Source organism: Lygodium microphyllum, chromosome 14 (assembly GCF_053477565.2).
Source record: "Lygodium microphyllum isolate KBCC chromosome 14, Lygodium_microphyllum_v1.1.10, whole genome shotgun sequence".
Taxonomy (NCBI): domain Eukaryota; kingdom Viridiplantae; phylum Streptophyta; class Polypodiopsida; order Schizaeales; family Lygodiaceae; genus Lygodium; species Lygodium microphyllum.
The window spans coordinates 14,728,459-14,750,418 of NC_141148.1; the positions used below are offsets into that span (position 1 = coordinate 14,728,459).

Below are 21,960 nucleotides of genomic sequence, written 5' to 3' on the forward strand. Positions count from 1 at the left end.
TATAACCAACGAAGATAAGCTTTCGTGACTTAGAGTCGAACTTCGTCTTCCTCTTCTTCTTGTCCACATGGACAAAAGCATCGCACCCAAAGATGCGGAAATGGGACACGGAAGACTTCTTCCCAAAGAAAGCCTCATACGGAGTCATGTCCTGTATGCCGAAGTCGGAGAGCGGTTGCGAATATGCACCGCTGTAGCCACCGCCTCACCCCAAAGGAAATGAGGAAGACTCCTATGCCCCAGCATAGATCGGGCCATCTCAATCATGATCCGATTCGCACGCTCCACCACACCATTCTCTGATGGTGTGTTCGGATAGGAATACTCCACCCGAATACCATGATCCCTGCAAAACTGAGAGAAAAGGTGAAAAGTGAACTTGCCACCGTGATCAGCTCGAACACCACGAACCTTGGAAGTTGTTTGGGTCTCCACAAACACCTGCCACTCACAGAAACGGGAGTACGCCTCGCTCTTGTACTCCAAGAAATAAGGCCACACATAACGACTAAAGTCGTCCACAATCAGCATCAAATACTTAGCCTTCCCAAGGGAGGCCGTGCCCATCGGTCCGCAAAGGTCAGTATGAACCAACTCAAGCGGAGAAGTAGCCCGCCTAGAAGCAACCTGCGGGTGAGGCTGCCGGTGCTGCTTGCCCCGCAAGCAGCTAGGGCACAAAGTGTAAAGAGGGAAATCAGAAAGTCCCTCCACCATCTTCCTCCTAGAAGCCCGGCGAAGAGAATCGAGGTTCAAATGACCATACCGAGCATGCCAAAGCAGCCCAAGCTCATGGGAAGTCCACGCAGCCAAGGCTGTGAGCGTATAAAGCCCACCCTCCTGTGTACCTGTCCAAAGAGCATCACCTGTAGAAGCATCCTCCACTGTGACTGCATCCTGTGTAAAAATGACTCGGGTACCTAACTGAGTAAGGCCATGCACAGATAATAGGTTAAAACCCAAATCAGGGACATAGAGAACTTTGGCGGAGGAAGACCGCCTGTCAGAAAACATAGGTAAAGTCCCCACGACTCGAACAGGAACTGTAGAATTGTCACCAATGGTGACTGTACCCCCTCTGGAACGAAGATCCTGAAGCCAATCCTGACGAAAGGTCATATGTGAAGATGCTCCACTATTGACGAGCCACGGCTTCTCCTAAATGGTAGAAGCTAGGGCAGTGTCTTCCTCAACAAAGAGATGCACAAACGCAGATTCTGTTGTGGCTGGGGCCGCCTTCGAGTCCTTCTCCTTAGGCTTCAAATGGGGATACTTCTGCCAACACTTCTCCTCGAGATGAGTGCCCTTCCCACAATGGGGACATTTGGGCTTCTTCTCCTTCGCATCCTTCTTGTCCTCCTCCTTCTTGTCCTTGGCCTTCTCCTTCTTTTGTTTCTTCTTCTTGCCGCCACTTGTGCCGGCCGTAAATGACTTGGTGGAGCCACTGGCTTCCACCTCTTTGAGTCGCTCGTCATGCTCCAAGGCAAGCGGGGAAAGCTCCTCCCATAGGAGTGTCTCACGGGTCCTCGAAGTGATGAGGCTGGTGTAGAAGACATCATAACGGGGTGATGGCAGCTGAGTCAACAGAATCATCGCCATATCCTCAGACGATATCAGACGACCAAGAGAGGCTAGCTCGCCTCGCATATCCTCCATCTTCGTGATGTGCTCCTTCATGGAAGAAGAACCATCAAGACTGAGCATCCGCAACTTCTTCTCCAGGGAAATCTTGTGAGCAAATGTCTTGTGCTGATACAAAGACGCAAGCTTTGTCCACACTTCCGCCGCGGTCTGTAACCTGTGAACATGTACTAGAACAGAATCGTGTAGACTCATAAAAAGAAAAGAACGGGCTCGAGAGTTGAGCCTATCCCATAAGGCTGCACGGTCCATAGAAGTGCCATCGGACGAATCCACGGGGGGTCGGACGATGGGCGAAGAAACAAGCTCCCAAAGGTCAAAGGTATCAAGGATGCAAGCCACCTTGCAGGACCATAGAGAGTAGATGGAACCATCCAACTTATCTTCCTTCGGAAAGGAAGGGAAAATCGGCACCTGTATAGAGGGAATCAAGGAAGGCATCCGCACATCTGAAGTAGTCTTCACTGAAGAAACCTTCACAGTAGATGGAACCCTCTGAGATGCATGGACTGAAGAAGGACGAGTGCGAGGAGGTTCTTCCCGATGTCAAACTTCACGATAATCCCGCCTCCGCTCAGAGGAATGATGAGAGAGAAGCTCATCCTCTGAGTCTTCAAAGCCTGAAAACTGGTAAGACATCTTCCAATCTGCAAAATACCAAAGAAAGTTGTGCCGCTGTCGAAATAGGACCAGCAATGTGGTCACCAACCACCAAGACGCAGGCAGAGAGTGCCTACAAACACCTGGATCTGCAAAACGCAAAGAGAACCGATGTCGAACACCAGAGAAGAGACCACCAGCACCAGGAAACAGCCCGGACAGAGGTCTCCAGCAGGAAAAGAGCCGCCTGAGGTGAAAGCGACCTACAGAACAGCAAAACGCAGCCTGTAGGAAGGTCGCCCAGCAGCAGGAGAGGCCGCCTGGTGGAAAACGCAGGGTTGCTGCGTCGCTGGATGACGTGGCAGCCTCTGCAGTCAGCGTGGGCAGCAAACGCAGGCTGTACAGCCTCCTGAAGCAGTCGCCTGGCTGTTGTGGATCTGTTGGCAGCAGCAGTAAGGTATTTCTCTCCTGAAGGTATGTCCTCCGTGCTCTCAATCAGGCGATGATACCATGTGAGAGTGCGCAACGGAAGAACACGAACACAGAGGAGAGGAGAGAGAAAGCAAAGAATGAAGGAAGAAAGTCTGCACTGACTGAGATGAATGCTGAATACACTGGAATGGACAGAACAGTCCCTGCACGCAGCCCGGAGCGTCAGTGAGGGAACCAGGACAGACTGGAAGCAGTGGCAGCACCAATGCCGGAGACGGAGACGGAGGGAGCAGTGCTGTACCTGCGGAGAACAATACTGGACTGACTGGGGGGGCTGCTATAAATAGCCCCCAGGCCAGCAAACTGGCCGACCTGGCCAGATTTGGCCGACCAGCCAGATCTGGCCGACTTTGGCCAGATCTGGCCGACTGCCCAGAAAATGGGCAGTCTGGACAAAAACAGCCCAGTTTGGGCTGTAACAAACCCAGGGCTGCATGCTGACTAGGGCAGCAACAAAAATGCACTGACAGAGCTCCTCAGTCTCCTGTCAGACTCTGACAGGAGCTCACAACCAGGAGATGATAGACTGAGACTGAAGAAGAGCAGGCTAACAGATACCTTCTGCTTTCCAAAGCAAATACACAACTCCTTTGTGCCTTTAAGGTATCTCATAATACCTTTCATTGCCTCCCAGTGCTTCTTGCCAGGGGTTGCCATGTATCTGCTAACCACTCCCACTGCAAAAGCAATGTCAAGACGTGTAGCAACCATAGCATACATCAAACTCCCAACAGCTGAAGCATATGGTATCTTAGCCATTTCAGCATTCTCATCATCAGATGTAGGACTGTCCTCTACACTGAGTTTCACATATGGAGGCAATGGAACCCCAATTGTTTTCCCCCCTCCATATTGAAACGCTGCAAAACTTTGGAGATATACTCCTGCTGAGATAGATGGACTAAGCCTTTAGATCTATCTTTGAGTATTCGCATGCCAAGAATGTGACTTGCATCACCCAGATCCTTCATGTCAAAGCTGCCATGAAGACTTTGCTTCAATGAATCCAAGGCATGAGTATCCCTGCCAGCAATCAGAATGTCATCAACATACAAAACCAAGATAATCAAGCTACCATCTGCCGCCTTCTTGGTGTACAAGCAGTGATCCACTTGACTTCTATGAAAGCCTTGGGACTACATGAATGTATCAAACTTATGATACCATTCTCTTGGTGCTTGTTTCAGCCCATACAGACTCCTTTTGAGTTTACATACCATTTTTTCTTTCCCTTGTTCAACGAACCCTTCAAGCTACTGCATATATATATCTTCATGCAGATCACCATGTAGCAATGCAGTCTTTATATCCATCTGTAGGAGCTCCATATCCTGAACTGCAACCAAGCCCAAAATGGTTCTCAATGTAGTCATCTTGACTACAGGAGTGAAAATCTCATCAAAGTCGATTCCATGCTCCTACTTGTACCCCTTTGCAACCAATCTTGCTTTGTACTTTGGTGAGGAACCACAAGTGACCTTCATTTTGTAAACCCATTTGCATGGAAGGGTTTTTTGCCCTTTAGGCAACTGCACGGAGTCCCAAGTGCCATTTTTTTCAAGAGATTCCATCTCTGGCAGCATGGCTTTATACCATTTCTTGCTGTCCTGTCTGTCCATTGCTTCCTTGAAGCAAGACGGTTCACCACAGTCTATCAACATGACATACTCAGCCACATTAATTGCACCAGGAACAAATCTGTCAGGTGTAGCCCTAGACAATCTCCTAACCCAATGGTCATTGTTTGCTGGCTGTTCCTGCAAATTTCCATTTTCAGCATGTTGTCTTGGCATTTCAGCCTGCAAATCAACATTAACAGCTTGCTGTCCTGGCTGTTCTTGCACATGTAATGGCTCATTTTCATGGGCAATAGCTAGCTAATCATTTCCAGCATCATTTCCTGCATTTAAAGGTTCATTTACAGCAGGTATTTGCTGCTGTACAGCGGGCACATTTTGCTGTCCAAAAGATATTTCTTCCCGGAACACAACCCTGTAACTGCACAATGCCAATACCTGCAATCTCACATGCATAGTTGTCCCCAAGATGGACAACACCGTGTCGATCCCTTGTATATGCGGAAAACCACTCATGATGAGGGGTGACATAAAAGGAAGCACCTAAATCAACAATCCAGGTATGCATGTCATCATCTGTATCTACAAGTAGAGCATGTGCACCAAAATGTGAAGAGACAAAGAGTACATCACTCCCACTGTCATTGTCATGAGTGACTACATTTACCTCTTCAATTTTTACACTGCTTTTCTTAGGCTGACTGTCCTTCTTCTCTTCCTTGCAGTCATCTATCTTCTTGCCTTTTCCTTTCTCTTTCTTCCATTTGTAGCAGTCACGTTTAAAGTGACCCTTCTTGCCACAATGATGGCATTCAACATCTTTTCCACGTGATTTACTACGTCCCTTGCCATCATATTTGCCCTTTTGCTGTGATCTGCCCCTAGTATGCAAAGCGGTGGAAGACTTACTAGATGCATTGTTTTGCCGATTCATCTCTTCCATGAGTAGAGCACTCTCTACATCAGCATACAAAAGGATCACATTAGAATTGCTCATAGCAGTTCTGAATGTATCCCAACTCTCTGGTAGAGTACAAAGCAAGAAAGTAGCCTTGAATTCCTCATCAATCATGAACTTCAAGGCAACCAACTGGCTGAAAATGGAGTTAAACTCACTCAAGTGAGTAGACATTGATGTACCTTCTTTCATACACAAATCCATAAGCTTTTTCAGCCAATACACTTTACTTGCAGCACTTTTCTGTGCATACAGTTCTTCCAGTCTAGTCCATATAGCATATGCAGAATCCAAACCTTCAATGTTGAAAAGCAAGGTATCAGAAATCGATAGCTCTATGGTTGAGCGTGCAAGCTCATTCAACTCATCCCAATCGTCCTGATCCATGTCCGCAAGCTTTGCCCCTTTAGTTTTGATCAACTTTGCCTGCTTCTTTTGTAACAGGATATTGTAGCACTGTTTTTGCCACACTGCGAAATTATGTGCGCCTTCAAGCTTCTTTATATGCATCAAATTACTGCTGTCGTTGCTGCCAGCCATGGTTTTCAGCTAAAATGTGACCAAAAAACCAGTAAATGCAGGCCCAAATTGTCACCCAAGTGACCAAGGTACAAACAAGTACCAATCAGAAATAAATGACCACGCAGAAGTACAGATTTCAGATCTGTAATTCAGTTTTCAGAAGCACCAAACCAAGTGCTACAGCATTATCCAACTGATTACAGCTGTTCCAAAGGGCATGTGCATCACATTACATGAGAAATCCCAAAATTTCAGCTGCAATTTCTGTTGTACATGTACCCACGGGCATAAAATTCGACACGAACGGTCAAAAGCCCCAAAATTTTGTGCTCAAAAGCGTCAAACACACATCTGCATTTCCTCTGTCATGCATAGGACTGTCCAATTTACCCAAAATAAAGCAATTTCAGCAAACCCCCCAAATTTCACCAAGTGTTGATGTCCAGATTGCTAGGAATTCAACCTGCATGTACATAAAATGACCAAATGCTGCACAAATTTTGCCCAAATCGCAAAAGCCCCAAATTGGACGGGGTCCAACGTGCCTCAATGTCGAGAAATTGGGTCAATTTCAGCCCAATTTGTACATGTACATGAAAAGCCCCAAATGTCAGGGACAAAATGTCACAAATTCCTGCAATTTCTGAGACAAATATCACTGTTGCATCTTGCTCGCGTGAAATCTGGACAAATCCCCAAATTTTCCAAGTCTTGTGTGCGCTAACTTCAGTGAAATTGAAAGAATTTCACTAAAATGTGAAAAGCCCCAAAATTCCCGGGCAAATGTGCACCGACTTTGCAATTTCTGAGTCAGATTGTCCAATTCTGTGTTGAGATCCCAAATTCGAGAAAAGCCCCAAATTTCTGAGCCGATTTTGCACAGATCTGAGATCTTGTGCTTACGCGTGTGAAACCCCGTCAATGGGTGAAGCAATTTTCAGAAAAAAAAGGTTGAATTTTGAGAAAATCTGACGGGTCAATGGACCCATCAGTCGTGCACTATGACGCCCGTTGGACACGGCACCTGTTCGCCGGTCCCTCATGGCGCGTCAGGTGGTCGCCCCGTCGCCCGTCGTGCAGTCGTTGTTCCCTGCAGAAGTCGCACCCACTGGTCCACGCCTACCACACTGTCGCCTTTCACCATGCAACTATCGCACCCATCACCAGTTTGTAGTCGCCACCAGCTACTGTTGATCGCCCGTCAACTGGTCGCCCGCAATGCCTGCAGCAACAGTCGCCTACTCTCCAGCATCCACGACTTGTCGTGTGCCCTATAGTGACGACTGCAAGTTGTCGTCTACTACTCGTCGGACTACTGCAACACATGAGCCTGTTTGCAACTTGCGCGTTGCTTCTATCGACTACCTCTTGTCAGCTTTGATACCAGTTTGTAGGGCAAGGTTAGGCACGGAGATCAAGGTAGACAAACCTTACGCGCAGTGAGAGAGATAGAGTGTGTGAGTGAGCAAAGTAGAGAGTGAACACGTTTTTCGGTACAATGACAAGAGTACCACTTTAGATTTTAGATAGATATACATATGAAAGTACAATGTGCTAAGGGTGTGTTCACACCCGTGCACATATAGAAGACACGATGGCCCTTTATTCCCAACAGAAACTTCACCCAATAGCTTATGGAAGCGTTACATTTGACCTTTTCTCTTTATGTGCTAAAATCTGCTCGGATACCAATATCTCATTCAGCTCCTCTACATTGGACTGAATTTCAGCAAATACATCCTTAGGCACATCAGCATAAAAAGGCCTCAACAAGCTCACAAAAAGGCATAGTGTATCCGCTAGTGTAGAGGCAATTTCCATGATAGCCAGTATTAAACGGAGCACTTGCATGACCAGCACTTATTCCTTGAGCCCCAAAAGCACGATGGGGTACTGATGCTTGCCCATATGCGTGATTTTGCACACCAAGCATCATACCGATGCCGCCATACATCGGATTATGCATTCCATGAGCCATACCCGAGTACATGGGGCTATGCAAGCCATGCATTGGTTGCTGAAAATTTTGGGGAGGTGTGCCATACATTCCCACATTCAGTCGCTCACCCACCATAGCATGAAAAATTGTGCTACCACCAAAGTAAGCTGGCTGTCCCAAATTCTCATGCAAACCTTGCTGTCCAAAAACCATAGGATTAGCATTTATATCATGAACTTGCATTTGCACTTCTTGCCCAACTGGCACCAACTGCTTTTCACCATGAGCATCTTTAGGAGCATCTTGAGAAGGCTTTGGCTTGTTCTTCGGTACATCTTGCTGTCCCGAAGTTCTAGAAGAGGATTTTCTCTTCTTGCCCTTGTTGTCTTTCGTAGGAGTATTCAAAAACCGAGTAAACTGAGGATCTTTTGCCAATTCAGCAAAGATATTGGCTGCTGCCCTCATTCGATTCTTGAATGCATTATCGAATTCCATTTCCCCTTGTTGATCATCATCCTCTTTCTGCATTGAGGGTCCAATATCTTGGCCTTCACCCACATTTTCAGCATGTTGTCCATGATTTGTGCCTTGTCCAAGATCAGACATTGCATTTCCTTCATTCCCATGAGAATGTGCATCATGAGAGGCATCATTACTACTTGATTGCATCCCACTGTATGAAGACATCTTACTGTAATTTCTCAGCTGAGCACAAAGATTAGCACTAGCACAAAGCCTTGGCTTGCAATCAGGTGCCTCAGGCCCACCAAATCAAGAGATTTTATGTATCCCGGCAATGGAACCATGAAACCAACCTTCCTTCTTGGAATGGGTGGTGATAACCTGATTTAAGAGCTAATTATAGCAATAAATAGATGCACATAAAATGAAATACACACTTTACAATAACATTCTTGGACAGTAGACTCCCTATTGGCCCCAATACCGGCGCCCCTTGCGGTATTTCTTTAGCTTTCATTCAATTGGAAGGAGTACAACTTGAGATTCTTCAATCTCTTCCTGCTAACCAATTGCTCTTGCTGTCATAAATAACCAGCAAGCCTTTTGGGTCATTTGCCCCTTGATTCACCCAGGACTTCTTCTCCAATTTGACCCTTGGCTGGCCAAATGCTGCCCCAAATCAATTCAAGATGGGCTGGCTCTTGAAATCCCTTGATAATCTTCAACTGTCAGCTGCTGATTTCAGTCCCTTGAGCTTTCAATCTCTGGCACAGATCCCAACGTGGCTGCTAAACCCTAATTTCTGCTGTAAATTAGGGTTTATTGCAGGAATTACAGATCGGCCCACCAAAAATGGCTGAGATCTCCTCCGAATGGCTAAGAAATGCTGAGAATGGCTGAGCATAGGCTGAAAGAGATGAGAGAATTCTGTAGAGAGAGAAAATTCTGAGATTTGTCGCGAAGAACTAATCAAAATCAGCTGCTGCCCTACTGTACCAGCCCCAAACAGATGCACCAACAACAATAGGAGTATCAGAGGCTGTGATCTTCAGGAGAAAGTGCATCAGCAGCAATTGCCAGCTTCCCAAGGTCAAGAATATGTAATCTCCATCACCAAAATGGTCTCCAATGGCTAGAAAATGGCCCCAGAAGCTGGCAGCAACAGTCCAACACCTCTTTCCAACAACTCCAAAATGAAAAAACGAGATTTCCCTCTCCCTTCAGCCCTATTTAGCCTTTCCCCCACTTGCATGGGAAAGTTTTGCCAAGTGGCAGCTTTCTTAATCCATTTTCAGCAATTCCAGCCATTTAATTAATTTTCAGAATTAATTAATTCTGAAAATTAATTCAACTCTTAATCCATACCCAAAAAATTGACCTTGCCCATCCAAAAATTAATTGGCTAGGCCATTTGCAACCCAAAGTGGTCCCATGCATTAATTGACCCTTAGACAAGCATTAATCCATTAATTAATGCCTAGTCCCTAGTATCACCACTGACACTTAATGGCCAATTAATGGTCCTAGGGACAAACTGACACCAAAATTCACGTAGAATCTAACAAGTGTAACTTGTTACAACTTTTGCCTTTGACACCCATCTTTTTCACATGGTCCTTGAGCCTTCAACTGTGAAAAAGTAGCTTGCACCTCACATGTGCAACACATGTGCATCTTTTAATTGCACATTTGATTAATCCTTTAATCAAATGTCAATTAAACATAAGCAAAGCATCAAATTTTCACCTCCTCGTGATAGAAGGCATCATACACCGAATTCAGCACCTGAAATTTGTATAATTGTCAGGGAATTTAGATACCAACACATTCGTTGAAATTTGGGATAGCATTTGGCTAGTTGGTGGTTTCATTTGTGTAAATCCTAGGTGAAAAATCAAAGAGCAATTGGCTCAAATTAATTGTTGATTGTTGCTACAACAAAGAGGGTTTTTGGAACAGCAAAGGAGATTATGAAGCTCAACTTGTACTCGTTCCATTAGCAATCAAGTTAAAGAAATACCAAAAAGAGCGCCAATTTTGAGGCCAACAAGGTGTCCAATGTCCGAGGTTATTAAGGTAATTTGTGTATTTCCAATAATATTCATTTGCCGATTGAGGTAGCTAAGTGCTTAATCAAGAAATTACCACCTTTCCAAGAAAGAAGGCTGGTTTCAGTGATTGCAGTTGTGTCGCAGCATAATAAGATCTATCACATTGCGTAATGACCTAGCATTGGATATTGTTGGTATTGGAGATATCCAACTGCACTTTTCTTTGGACAATATATTTACTTTGTATAATGTACACCATATTCCGGCTTTAATAAAAACCTGCTTTCAGCTAGACAATTGAATGATACAAGTTATGTTGTATCTTTTGGTGCTTCCTCATGGAAGCTTACCCGTGAGAATCTTGTCCCAGCACGAGGTGCCAAGTTTGGCACTCTTTATCCCCTCCTTGTATCTAGGTTTATCGACCATGTTTTGGCAATGGTTGTCATACCACATATACCATTATGACATCATTCTCTTGGGCACATGTCATTAAAGGGAATGAAAATGCTTACTTGTTCGAAGTATCTCTCGTCCCTTCATTATAAGTGTTTTAATTTTTATAATCATTATCTTTATGGCAAGCAAACTCGTAACTCGCATAAGAAGTCTAGCATTATGTGCATGGGTGAGCCTCTGGCTCTTATTCATTCTGATGTTTGTGGACCCATGCCGCCCAACAAGTCCTTAGGTGGTGCAAAGTATTTCATTACTTTCATTGATGATTACTCACATAAAATCTGACATACCCTATAAAGCAAAAATCGAAAGTCTTGGCTATCTTTCAATGTTGGCTACGGAAGGAAGACTAACTACAAGTGGACTAATAAGAAGACAATATTCAACAATCATTGTCTCTCGCTAGACCAAACCCCAGAACCATAAGTCATGGCCGTGGAAGCCATTGGGCCTAAAAATAGGTGGAGAGAAACCTCTATGGTGCATTGCAGCAGTCCCCAGGAAATCATGGTGCCTAGTGATCCTCCTTTCGCTCATAAGGACTTAGTGCACATCAGATGCACCTTATTGCCTTAAGCATAATACTCTAATAGCCTATACAGAACGATCTTTGTGGCCCAAAAAGGCGATGTAGCACAAGGAGTGCCTGGTGGAAGACGCATGTGCTCCAATGGTGTGGCAAGCTGAAGACGTTAAGTCTTCGATGATATGACCATTCTTGTTGCAATAGGAAAAGATGAGAAGGATAAGTTATAACTCTCGATGATGCAGTGGAAATGGGGGGATAATCAAAAGATATTGCCACTCTCACAACCTGTCTTTACCTGCTCAAATGCGGAGAATCTTCTTGGCTCTTTAAGCGCCTCTGGCTTTAATACCATGTCAAAATAACAAGCACGCTTTGATACCATGTCAAAATATGACTATTGTGAAGAAAAAGATTATGAATGATGAATCACTAAAACATGCTGAGTAAATCAAGCTGATACAATGGAGACAAAGCTTTGAAGATAATTGCACTGTCCTGTCTAGATCGGGTGGCAGCATCTATAGAGATTCTCCACAGTGAAGGGAGTGAAATATAGTCCTCTAACACTATGATATGAAAAGTAATCTTGAATGGTAAAGAAAAGAACAACCAACTATAGAGGGAGCAAAATATAATCCTCAAAAACTGTCAAACATAAAAGATATATAGAAGACTCTCCAAGATGATGGCTTCTATCAAGGCGACTAGTGGGCAGCCACATGGAGAAGCAAACGCAAGAAAATCTAATGAAGATCTCTTTGTGTAGTAGCTACAAATATGCGACTTTTGGGCAGCCCTTCAAGAGTGAAGAAAAAACAAAAATGTAGATATCTGATGTAGGGCTAATAAAGAGGATATAATCTACTATAAACGGCCTGAATCTGTTGCAAACGAAAGTCTAATGATAATGCCAAGTGACGAGAGCTGATGCCAAATGATGCAAGCTATCAAACACCAAGTGAAGATAGATGTAGAAGCCACGAACCGTAATGTCCTCCTTGGGGGGTGTGAATGGCAGTGGAGAGGATGGAGAAAGGAAAGAAGAATATGTAAGAGTGATAGTGTCGAAAGGAGTGAATGTGTGGAATGAAGAATGAGAAAAGCCAATGCCATATTATAAGGATAATTTTGTCCAGAGTGGTGCCACTAAAGTCTCTCAACTAGCCTCCTTGCTCTCTCGGGTGGTGGTCTAACACTAAATAATGATCCAAATAAAGCCTTTTTGGGGCTCTAAATGGAAATAAAAATAGAAATGAAATAGGGAAAATGTATTTAATAAATTGGTTTCTCAATAATTGTATCAGCCAATGGGATACAGATGGATCCCACAAAGGTAAAGGCAATATAGTCTGGCCACATTTACAAAATGTACATGAGGTTCTTAGTTTTTTGGATATGTCCTTATTGCGCATGACACATTCACAATTTTGCTAAAATTACATCTTCATTGCATGCTTTGCAAAAAAAGGGGAGTGACTTTCAAATGAACAACAATGGAAATTTCGGCATTTGAAAATCTAAAAGAAAATATGACTTTGGATCCGCGGTTAGTGCTGCCTCATCTCAGAAAGCCTTCTGGAGTGCAATGTGATCCATGTGGTAACAGCATTGGGATTGTTTAATGCAAGATCATCGTATTGTGGCCTATGAGAGCCGTGTTTTCCATGGTGCTAAAAACAATTTGTAAGTTTATGAGAAAGAAATACCATGGCATATCACACTAAGTTGGATGCCATCAAAGATTAATACGCTGCTGATTTAAACATCAGTATATATGATCAACTTTGCAATGACCAAAGACATGAGCATTTTATGCTTAGGGATAGATTTCTCATGATGCATGGGCAATTATATTTCGCAAAGGAGTTAAAGCCAAAAGTGATGATAAGAGAGTCAGGCTTCACCATGTATAGGGCATAAAGGCATTGATACCACGATGAAGGCAATGAACTTTTTCTATTGTCCAACTTTGAGATATGATATAGAGCAGTTTGTTCACACATGCACTGTGTGTCATAAGGTCAAGTGTAATAGGTAGAAGTTTCCAGGCTTCTTGTTGCATCCTTTGCCTATACTTGATAAGCCTTGGCAAAGAATTGCTATGCATTGTGTGCCATAAGGTCAAGTATGATAGGTAAAAGTTTTCTGGCTTGTTGTTGCATCCTTTGCCTATACTTGATAAGCCTCAGAGCATTGCTATGGATTTTATAGTTAACCTTTGTTATGGGATCTGGACTAGACTGACATCAAGAACAATGAAACCAAGTTGCATAATAAATAAAATTAAAATGCATGTAACTCTATCATGTTAATAATCTTTCTAAAGTCTAGTGAATACTAATAATTACTAAGTATCAACATCAATAAATAATCATGATACCATCATGAGCATGTATAATGCCACTAGTGATTGGTATTTGCAATGCTAAATTGACTCCTAAGATACCATGACTCCAATCTCCAAAGTTTATAAGTCGTGACTCATCCAGATTCCAAGGATCCGTACACCATCTCCTCATTCGACTCCAAGAACCTTGATCAAGAAGACGATGAAGTAGTCTCAACCTCAACCTCTGACTCTGGCTCTGACTCTATTTGTGTTACACAACCACGTGGCTCTCGCTCTAATCGCTTTAGCTCTCCTCTATGCACCGAGTCTCACAGATTAATGCTGATAACTTCTTATAGAGCATAGAGTAGATATCTCGCTCCTCCTGTGCTATCTCCATGATGTCACGCACCTTCTCTATATCAATTTTATCAACATTTACTTATAAAATATATAAAATAAGTTTCAATATATTCATTATTCATACATGTTACAACTTACAATCCAACTTTCAAGCAATGACAAGATTAAAAACTTGCATTATACATAATATAATTAATTACTTATGAAGACTTAGGAAACAGAGTTGTACTCTCAAGAAACTGAAAATTGTAATGATAAAATACCAAATACACTAACTGGGCTATTCCAAGCTTGTCTCTTTTTTCGGTGTGGAAAAGAACCCATGTATTCCAATTCCTCCCGACAAGCCCTAAACTATAATCTTTCGAGAGAACACAAATAACAATGAATTTCTATTCAAATTTAAAATATTGAGGTTAGGTAATAGACAAGCTACAAAATCAACATTTAAGTGGACAATAGATTATAGAACCTAAATTGTATAATGCATTAGATTATAAAAACATAAAAGTCATGACTCACATATCAAAGTAGGAACACAACTGTCGTACTTCTTACACCAAGAGATAGGCTGAAGTTACGTCTCAAAGCTTAGCTATAAGTCAACCAAAATAAAGAGAATGATTGCAAAATACTAACAAATCATCCTCTACTCTTTTCACCATATCTAGATTATCCCCCGTACAACACGTCATATACTTCACAAAGCCCTCCTCTAACTGTATTGCTCTTCATTGCGCCAAAGGGCATGCAATACATATGCAACAGCATGAATTGGTTTATGGGACCAATCCCATCATACATTCCATACTACATATATCTCATCAATCCTTGAGAGCGATAAATAATGAATCATAGATAAAATAAGTTAAAATAATCATTAATAAGTCGTTAACACTAAACAATTATTCATATTATATATGTAAAAGTTAAATAGTAACTTATTTGTCTTACGGTAAGAAGTTGTTACGAAACAAGGTCTTGCTAATTTTATTCATATACTCGTATAGAAGGCCCAAAGTACTTCCCTCTATATTAATGATGCACAAGACTATAAATAGGAGTGAGACTCTTCACCAATGTATCTACCTCAATCCACCAATCCTCATTGTTTTTATCCCATGTGAGCACTCCTGACATACATGGTCCATATCAAATTTGGATAGTCCATATCAACCTCTCCAATACAATAAACATATAAGAAAATCTAGTGGCAAAGAGCTTCAACAGCTCAAGTGTGCTATTGGCTCGAAACATACTAGTGACGCGTGGCCTCTTCTTCACAAATCTTACCGTGCTTATTGGTGTCTTGAAAATGTCATCCACCCAAGATATTTGCCAGGCATCTTCAATGAGCAAGTCAAGGCAATATGATACACATGGAGTCCATACTAGATGTTGGAAAACTCATTCTCAAGCATACGTTCCATCAGCACACAATTGCTTCCGTTTTCTGTAACCACCTCTACACCACATTTTGAACTCCTATCTCCACAATGACCCTCCCAAATAAAAGCTCATATGATGGTAAGATCTAAGACAAAGATATCAATGGCCTTAATGAATACAGTGCCTTTGCGTGCAAACACCAAAACATTATATACATTCCTTCTATCCATATTTGACCATTCATCACATAAAATTGTGCATTCATATTTCACCCATGTCTCCTTCAAGGGCTCCGATTGAGCCTTTATAGATGCCTTTTTCTTTCGAAGCTCTCGTGCACATAGTGCATCCGTGGAGGGCCCTTTCCACCCACACCCTATGTGGCCGATTGCCCTCATCATCTTCTTCCATTGAAGAGTTAAGAGCTGAGATGATGCTGAAAATGTAAGGGCAGCAAGCTGGAAATTAAAGCGCAGCAGTGTGGAGGGCTAGAACTAATAAACGCAGCAGTGTACTAGCTAGTCACATGCAGCAGTATGCAGCTGAGCAACGGCTCAAGGAGACAAATCTGATGCTGGGAAGCCTCCTGCAACAGCAAATGGAGGCTGAAAACAGATTTGGGAAGAGCTGGGCAGCAAGGTGACCTGCTGCAGCTGTAAACGCAGTGGTAGAGAGGGTGCCAAATGGCTGGGAAGCAGCAAGATGCAGGTTGCCAACCACTATAGAAGACAAGGCAGCTGGAGTCAGATGAGTGAACCTGCAAAAATGGAATGAACTGAGTGGCTGGGTAACTTTCTATTGTAGATGTGGACCTCCTGAAATTAGGGTTTGGGCTTGTGAACACAGAAACTTTGGTAATCCGTATGTTTTTGGGCTGTTTTAAAGAGCTAATGAAGATCTAATGTGTAATGCATCTTTTTGAGCCTAAAACACAGCAACAGCAGCAAGTAAAATGTGAGTTTTGGCAAGGATACTATTTGCTGTAGTACCATCTCACACAGTGCAACAGCAGAAGAAACACTGACATGAACCCAAGAACTGTAGTGTGCATGTAAATCCGGGCATTGGTGTTAATGAGGGTGCACCAAAGTGATGGGGCAGCCAAAGGGGCAAGAATACATAGCCTTTGGATCTATACGTAGAAAATCGTAAGTGTGAGACCAAAAGCGCTCAGGCATAGCACATGCAATCAAAGGGGCAAGCATACAATAGCCTTGGAGTCTACGCACAGAAAATCATAAGTGTGCACCAAAAATGTTCAGGCATAACACATTGGCAATGTTGGACAAAAATGAATGTAAACTGACTAAAAGTTGTCAGCACTCTATAACATCCCACATTGACTCCAGGACACGGCTCACAACTAGAAGATCAACTAAGCATGTGCTCCCAGTAACACCATCCAGGAATCTAAATGGGATCACCAACTAAAGTCCAAGGTGCTACTTAAACAAGCTGCTTAACCACCCTGACCTTTAGTATTGATCACACCTAGTGGCCTAGAGGCCAATGCTGCAGACCCCTATCGTCAATGACCAAGGATGTTGCACCTCCTCTGAACGGCTGATAATTCTAGCATCAGATGCTACCCTGGGGTCAATCCAAGTGGAATATGTACTTGCTAGTTTATAAGCCTCGGAAAAGACCCACTACAAACCCAGGGCACACTCTTGCTTTGCAGTATTAGCCCAATGAGATTTGCAGCCCATAATGTACGATGGAGAGCAGCTGTAAGTGGTCCTGAAGTGATACTGGTTGTCAACATGGGTTTCTTGGATACTGTTTTGCAAGTTAGGCATGCTGCCTTGATACACAAGCTGCTACGAAATTAAATAAAATAAGATACAGCTTTTCGGCTTGATTCAATGACAAAGGATTAAAAGAAACCACAATTCACCAAGAAAGTGAGAAGGTAGGAAAGCAAACTAATTTTGCCAAACGAGCATAAAAAGCATACAGTTTTTCTGAATCTCGCTGCCCATTTCTGCTCGCAGATAGCAGAGGCGTGGAAGAATGCTGCTTTTAAACCGAAGAACGCGTGACTTTTGAAGGAAGCAGGGGACCCAATTGTCAAGCCAAGCATTGTTGGGCTTGCGCAGAAGCATGAGTTTAGTGACCTGTAGCAATCTCCTCGAGAAACCCAGAACAAAAGGCGTCAATCCCTATGGGCAGAGAAGGGGCTTTCGTTTGTCCCGACCAACAGCTCCCCTGCCCATTCCTTGCACGCTTCAATGGCGATTTGCAGGGTCTTCCCTTAAGACAATCCTGTGCTGCCAATGCATTTATTACGAAATAAAAGCAAAATTGCATAAGAGGGGCACGTCAGTTGATATTTCGCCCCCCTTTAGATCTGTGAACTTTGAAGATCGTTGTACTTTTGAAGTTTATTAATAGATAAGCTGCTTGAAGAGCTTACTAATGGGCTTGAAGGCCTCTTTTTATTTTTGACGTTTTCTTAAGCAAAGCTTGTGCTATTGCAAATACCTCTTTGCTATGAGCTGCTAAGACCCTTTTTAGTTGGTTGGCACCTCCATGAACAACCTCATTCCTAACAAACCATGTCTCTTGGGCTATGAGTGCTCTCAAATTCTCTTTGATATTTCTTTCATATTGCCTCTATCCCCTAGTAATAGTTGTTTCAGTTCATAGCATGAATGTTAACTCTTCTCGTGCCACTTGTAACTTTGTTCCGTAAAGCCTACAACTCAATGCAATCCCAAAATAGCTACATCACATTTTCCTTGTCTCTTCCACGAAAGGAACATATAAGGGAAATATTTCTAAATTTACAAATTTGATATTTGGTTGTCAACTTCTTGTCCGTATAGATAAAAGAGGTTGATTTTTGTCTTACTTATCTTGGAGCCAAAAAAGCATTGCACATTCTTCATACGTTTGTAGTATGCTCTTGATAGACTCAAGTTCTGCTTTAATAACACTAGAGTTATCATCTGCAAACATTTGAATACAAAAATATTGTCGATCTGGGAGCACAAGTGGCTTGATGGCACCCCTTCTTATAGCAGCATCCACATTACAAAGTAGCTAGTGTGTTACCAAAGGAAACAATAGAGAACAATTGGGCACCTTTGCCTAATGTTGCGCCTCAATTCACATCTTCCAAAATAGTACCCATTAATAGAAATACAAGTTGAAGCATTCAAGAACAGGGCACCAATCATGCTATGAAACATTTGATTGAATCCACAATTGTCCAATACAGCAATTATAAATGCCTAGTAAACTAAATCATAAGTCTTTTCCAGGTCCATGTTGATAAGTAAGCTATCCTACTTGTTGGCCAATGCAAAATCCATACCAAAAATATCATTCATAATGGCATTGTGGATATTCCTTTGTTGCACAATCCCATACCGCCTGTTGTTTACAAGCTTGGCAATAACAAATTTAGCCCTAATGGCCAATGTTTTAGTCATAAGTTTGCACGAGGCATTCACCATGGTCAAAGGGTGACATTGGCTAGGGCTCCTCTTCTACATTCCCTTGGGAATGAGTTTGATTGCTCCCTCATTTGGAGATGGAGACATGGAGCCTTGTTGCTCAAAAATGATTCAAGAGATCCCCAAAACAACATCCTAGATACACAAATAAAGCTCAATGGAAAGGTCATTTGGGCTAGGGGCCTTACCTTTCTTTATTATTTTGGCTATATTGTATAGTTTCTCTTCCAAGAATGGATGAAGAAGGCTCAAAACCATGTCAGTATCTACCTCCTCTTCCATACAATCCAGAAAGGACTACACCTTTGGAAGATATTAAGTGTCCCCATCAAACCATTTGCTCACAATGGCTAAGAGATTGTTTTGAAATATAGCAGTGATGCCATCTTCATCTATGATTACCCTCACTTCCTCATCTTTGATCATGAATAGTGCCTCCATCTTTTGCTTCATTTTGAGAGAGGCAAGATACACTACAAATGGGAACTCCCTTGTTATCAATCTTCCAGATTTGATTTGCACTTGAAGAGTAGCAATCTTGTGCTATTCATAGCTCTTTATTAAGCCTTCAATATCATGCATACTATAACATCACTAGGAGAGTGCCATAGAGACTCAAGCGAATTAGTCATGCATTATTAAGCCAATTCAAGCTGTTTACACCCTTGTTGGGCCTGCTTTCTTCCATTTTGTTTGTTGAAGCAACTGATATTATTAATGCATGCTTCCCAATTTCTTACATGGTCTATCATTGGCTTTCCCATGCCATCGTGACTCCAGCTAAGTATTTTTCATGCCTTCAGAAGCTTGTACTTGTTGGGATAAAGGGCAATGCACTCGTGTCCACCCATAAGGGCTAGGTTGTACATAGTACATATACCTATTGAAAATCATTATTGAGGTACACTCTTCAGTACCACAAATCTTGTGTCTTTGTCTCTTCTCTCTCTCAACCTACATCTCTACACAAAAGCTCCATTGCAGCTAACTCAAAAAAGTGGTATCAGAGCTTGGTTCAAGCAATCAGGAGCTCGGCATTTCTTCAAGTGCAAGAGCTTGAAGTTGAAGAAGAGTTCATTGTGAAGAGTTTGCAGAAAGGGCAACAAGGTTTGAAGCTTATTCTTGAAGTTTGAAGCTTCCCTCCTCATTTGAGCTTGTTGGCAGCCATCATTGGCCACTTGGGGACCCTCCCCATCATCTCCAACACCTAGACCAACATTCCAATCTCTTCAAGGCTAAAGGCACCATCAACGTGGGTATGCAGATCTCGTTTTCATCATGCTCAGGACCTACATCCTGCTCCTCTTCATTTGGCATAATGGTTGTACACCAAACTTTGCATCTAATGCTTAGCATTGAGCATTGAAGTGTAGTATCACACTTGGGACTGATATACATTCAGCTTCAAGTCTGAAATACACAGTATTCAAATATGTAATAAACAAGGCAACATCTACTCTCTTGAGATTGATGCTCATATGATAGCTATTTGGATGTATCTTAATGCTGGATGCTTTGGGAACTATGAGGGTAGTACTCCTCCCTTACCCACATGATAGCGTCGTGGTATGCACGTTGATAGTGTCCACCCTCTATTTGTGATTTCTCGTCCCTCAAGCCTTTTTGGCTTCTTGTAATTATTCTTGTGCCTCCATTGCACTTCATAATATACATATCGAGTTACCTCATTTCCGTGTCGTGTTACCTTGCCCGTTACGTGTTACCTTCAGCTTTCCATGACGCATTCCATGTCGCGTTCCGTGTTACCTCCAAAAACGCTTCCGCACTGTTGTGGGGCTACCGATTAGAGGGTGATCCCTCATGAGGCGGGCTCCACGGGGTGGGCGTTGCCTACCCTAGGACGGCACCAGGGGAGTGTCGTCACACTTGGTATCAGAGCAAACTCCTCGGCTGGTGCGTAATGACCCCCGTGTGAGTGAGCCTGGGCAAAGTAGGACGGGTAAAAAGAAGAAAGGTGCTGAAAAAGTGAAAAATGAGCACGAAAGTGTAGATAGGCCCCAAAAAGAGGCCAAAAAACAGCAAAATGAGCAGTTTTATGCTGAAAAACACAAGATTTTGACTCACTGGTCCAAAAATGAGGCCGAAAAACGGCAAATTAAGGATTTTTATGTGAAAAAATGGAAAATGAGCAGAAAGAAGGAGATAAAACTCATATTGAGGCCAAAAAAACGGCGAATTGAAGATTTTTATGCCAAAAAATATAAAATTTTGGCTCAATGATTTGATTTTGAAGATGAAAGAAGAGTTCTCTAGGCCACAAAAGTAAAGTGGTTGCAAGGTGGCTATCATTTTTCGGAGAATGAAGAAGTAGATCTACACAGTCAGTTGAAGCTTGTTAAGCAACAGCAGATATACCTCAAAATCAAGCTTGAAGAAGTCAATGATAACATGGTCGAGTGGTCTGAAGAGCACAAGAAGAAGCTTGCATTCGACCTCGCGATGGTGGAGCGCAAATTGAAAATGTTTATGACAGAAGAGTACGGTGACATCATTGCACAAGGGGGTATGCCAGATGAGAAGCGGCAAATTGACACAACCCCAGTACGCCAGGCTCCAGCAGGTGTTCAAGGCTACCCCTCTGATAGTGAATACGAGTCAGAAAGTCAGTCAGAAGGGCAGTGTGCTGCTATGCATAAGTCACATACAGATTTGGAGACAGAAAGTGATAGCGGTGTAGAAGATCTCTTGAATGATCAAGAATTTTTATCTGCAACAGAATGCCACATAGCTATGGCCGAACAGATGATATCACATGGCCAATTAACTCCCGAATAACAAAGAATACTACCTCAGATGGTAGAAAGGATGAACCAAGCGTTGGCAGCACACAATCGACAAACTCAGGATACCGTCCAATTACAGCCTGGTAGTATGCATTCAGTATATACAGATTCCCATGCTGAAGATGAGCAAAGGGTTAGTCAAGAAGAAGCAGACTATGAGCAGTATTATTGGAGAGCAGAAAGCTGGCGTGACGACTCAATTTATGATCAAAACACACAGGATAGCCATACCACAGAAGTAAGTGATCAACGACATTATGAGCAACCATTGGGTCAGGATGAATCAGTAGTGGGTAGTGAGTCATATATGAAGGATCAGTATGAAGAACTCGTAACGGCACGGGCGAGTATAAATGAAACGTGGCCCAGAAGCCTCCATTATACATA

At 42.8% G+C, this 21,960-nt stretch overlaps 1 protein-coding gene across 1 annotated transcript in view; it reads right to left on the minus strand.

Moving 5' to 3' along the window:
* LOC148025344 (uncharacterized) overlaps window positions 1–17,657 on the minus strand; it is a 56,419-nt gene extending 38,762 nt beyond the window's left edge. Inside the window, exon 1 of the mRNA XM_087692384.1 lies at window positions 17,266–17,657. Coding sequence (XP_087548510.1) covers window positions 17,266–17,391 — 126 coding nt within the window. The 5' untranslated portion in view covers window positions 17,392–17,657. The remainder of the gene's footprint in view (window positions 1–17,265) is intronic.
* Between the last annotated feature and the right edge of the window lie 4,303 nt (window positions 17,658–21,960).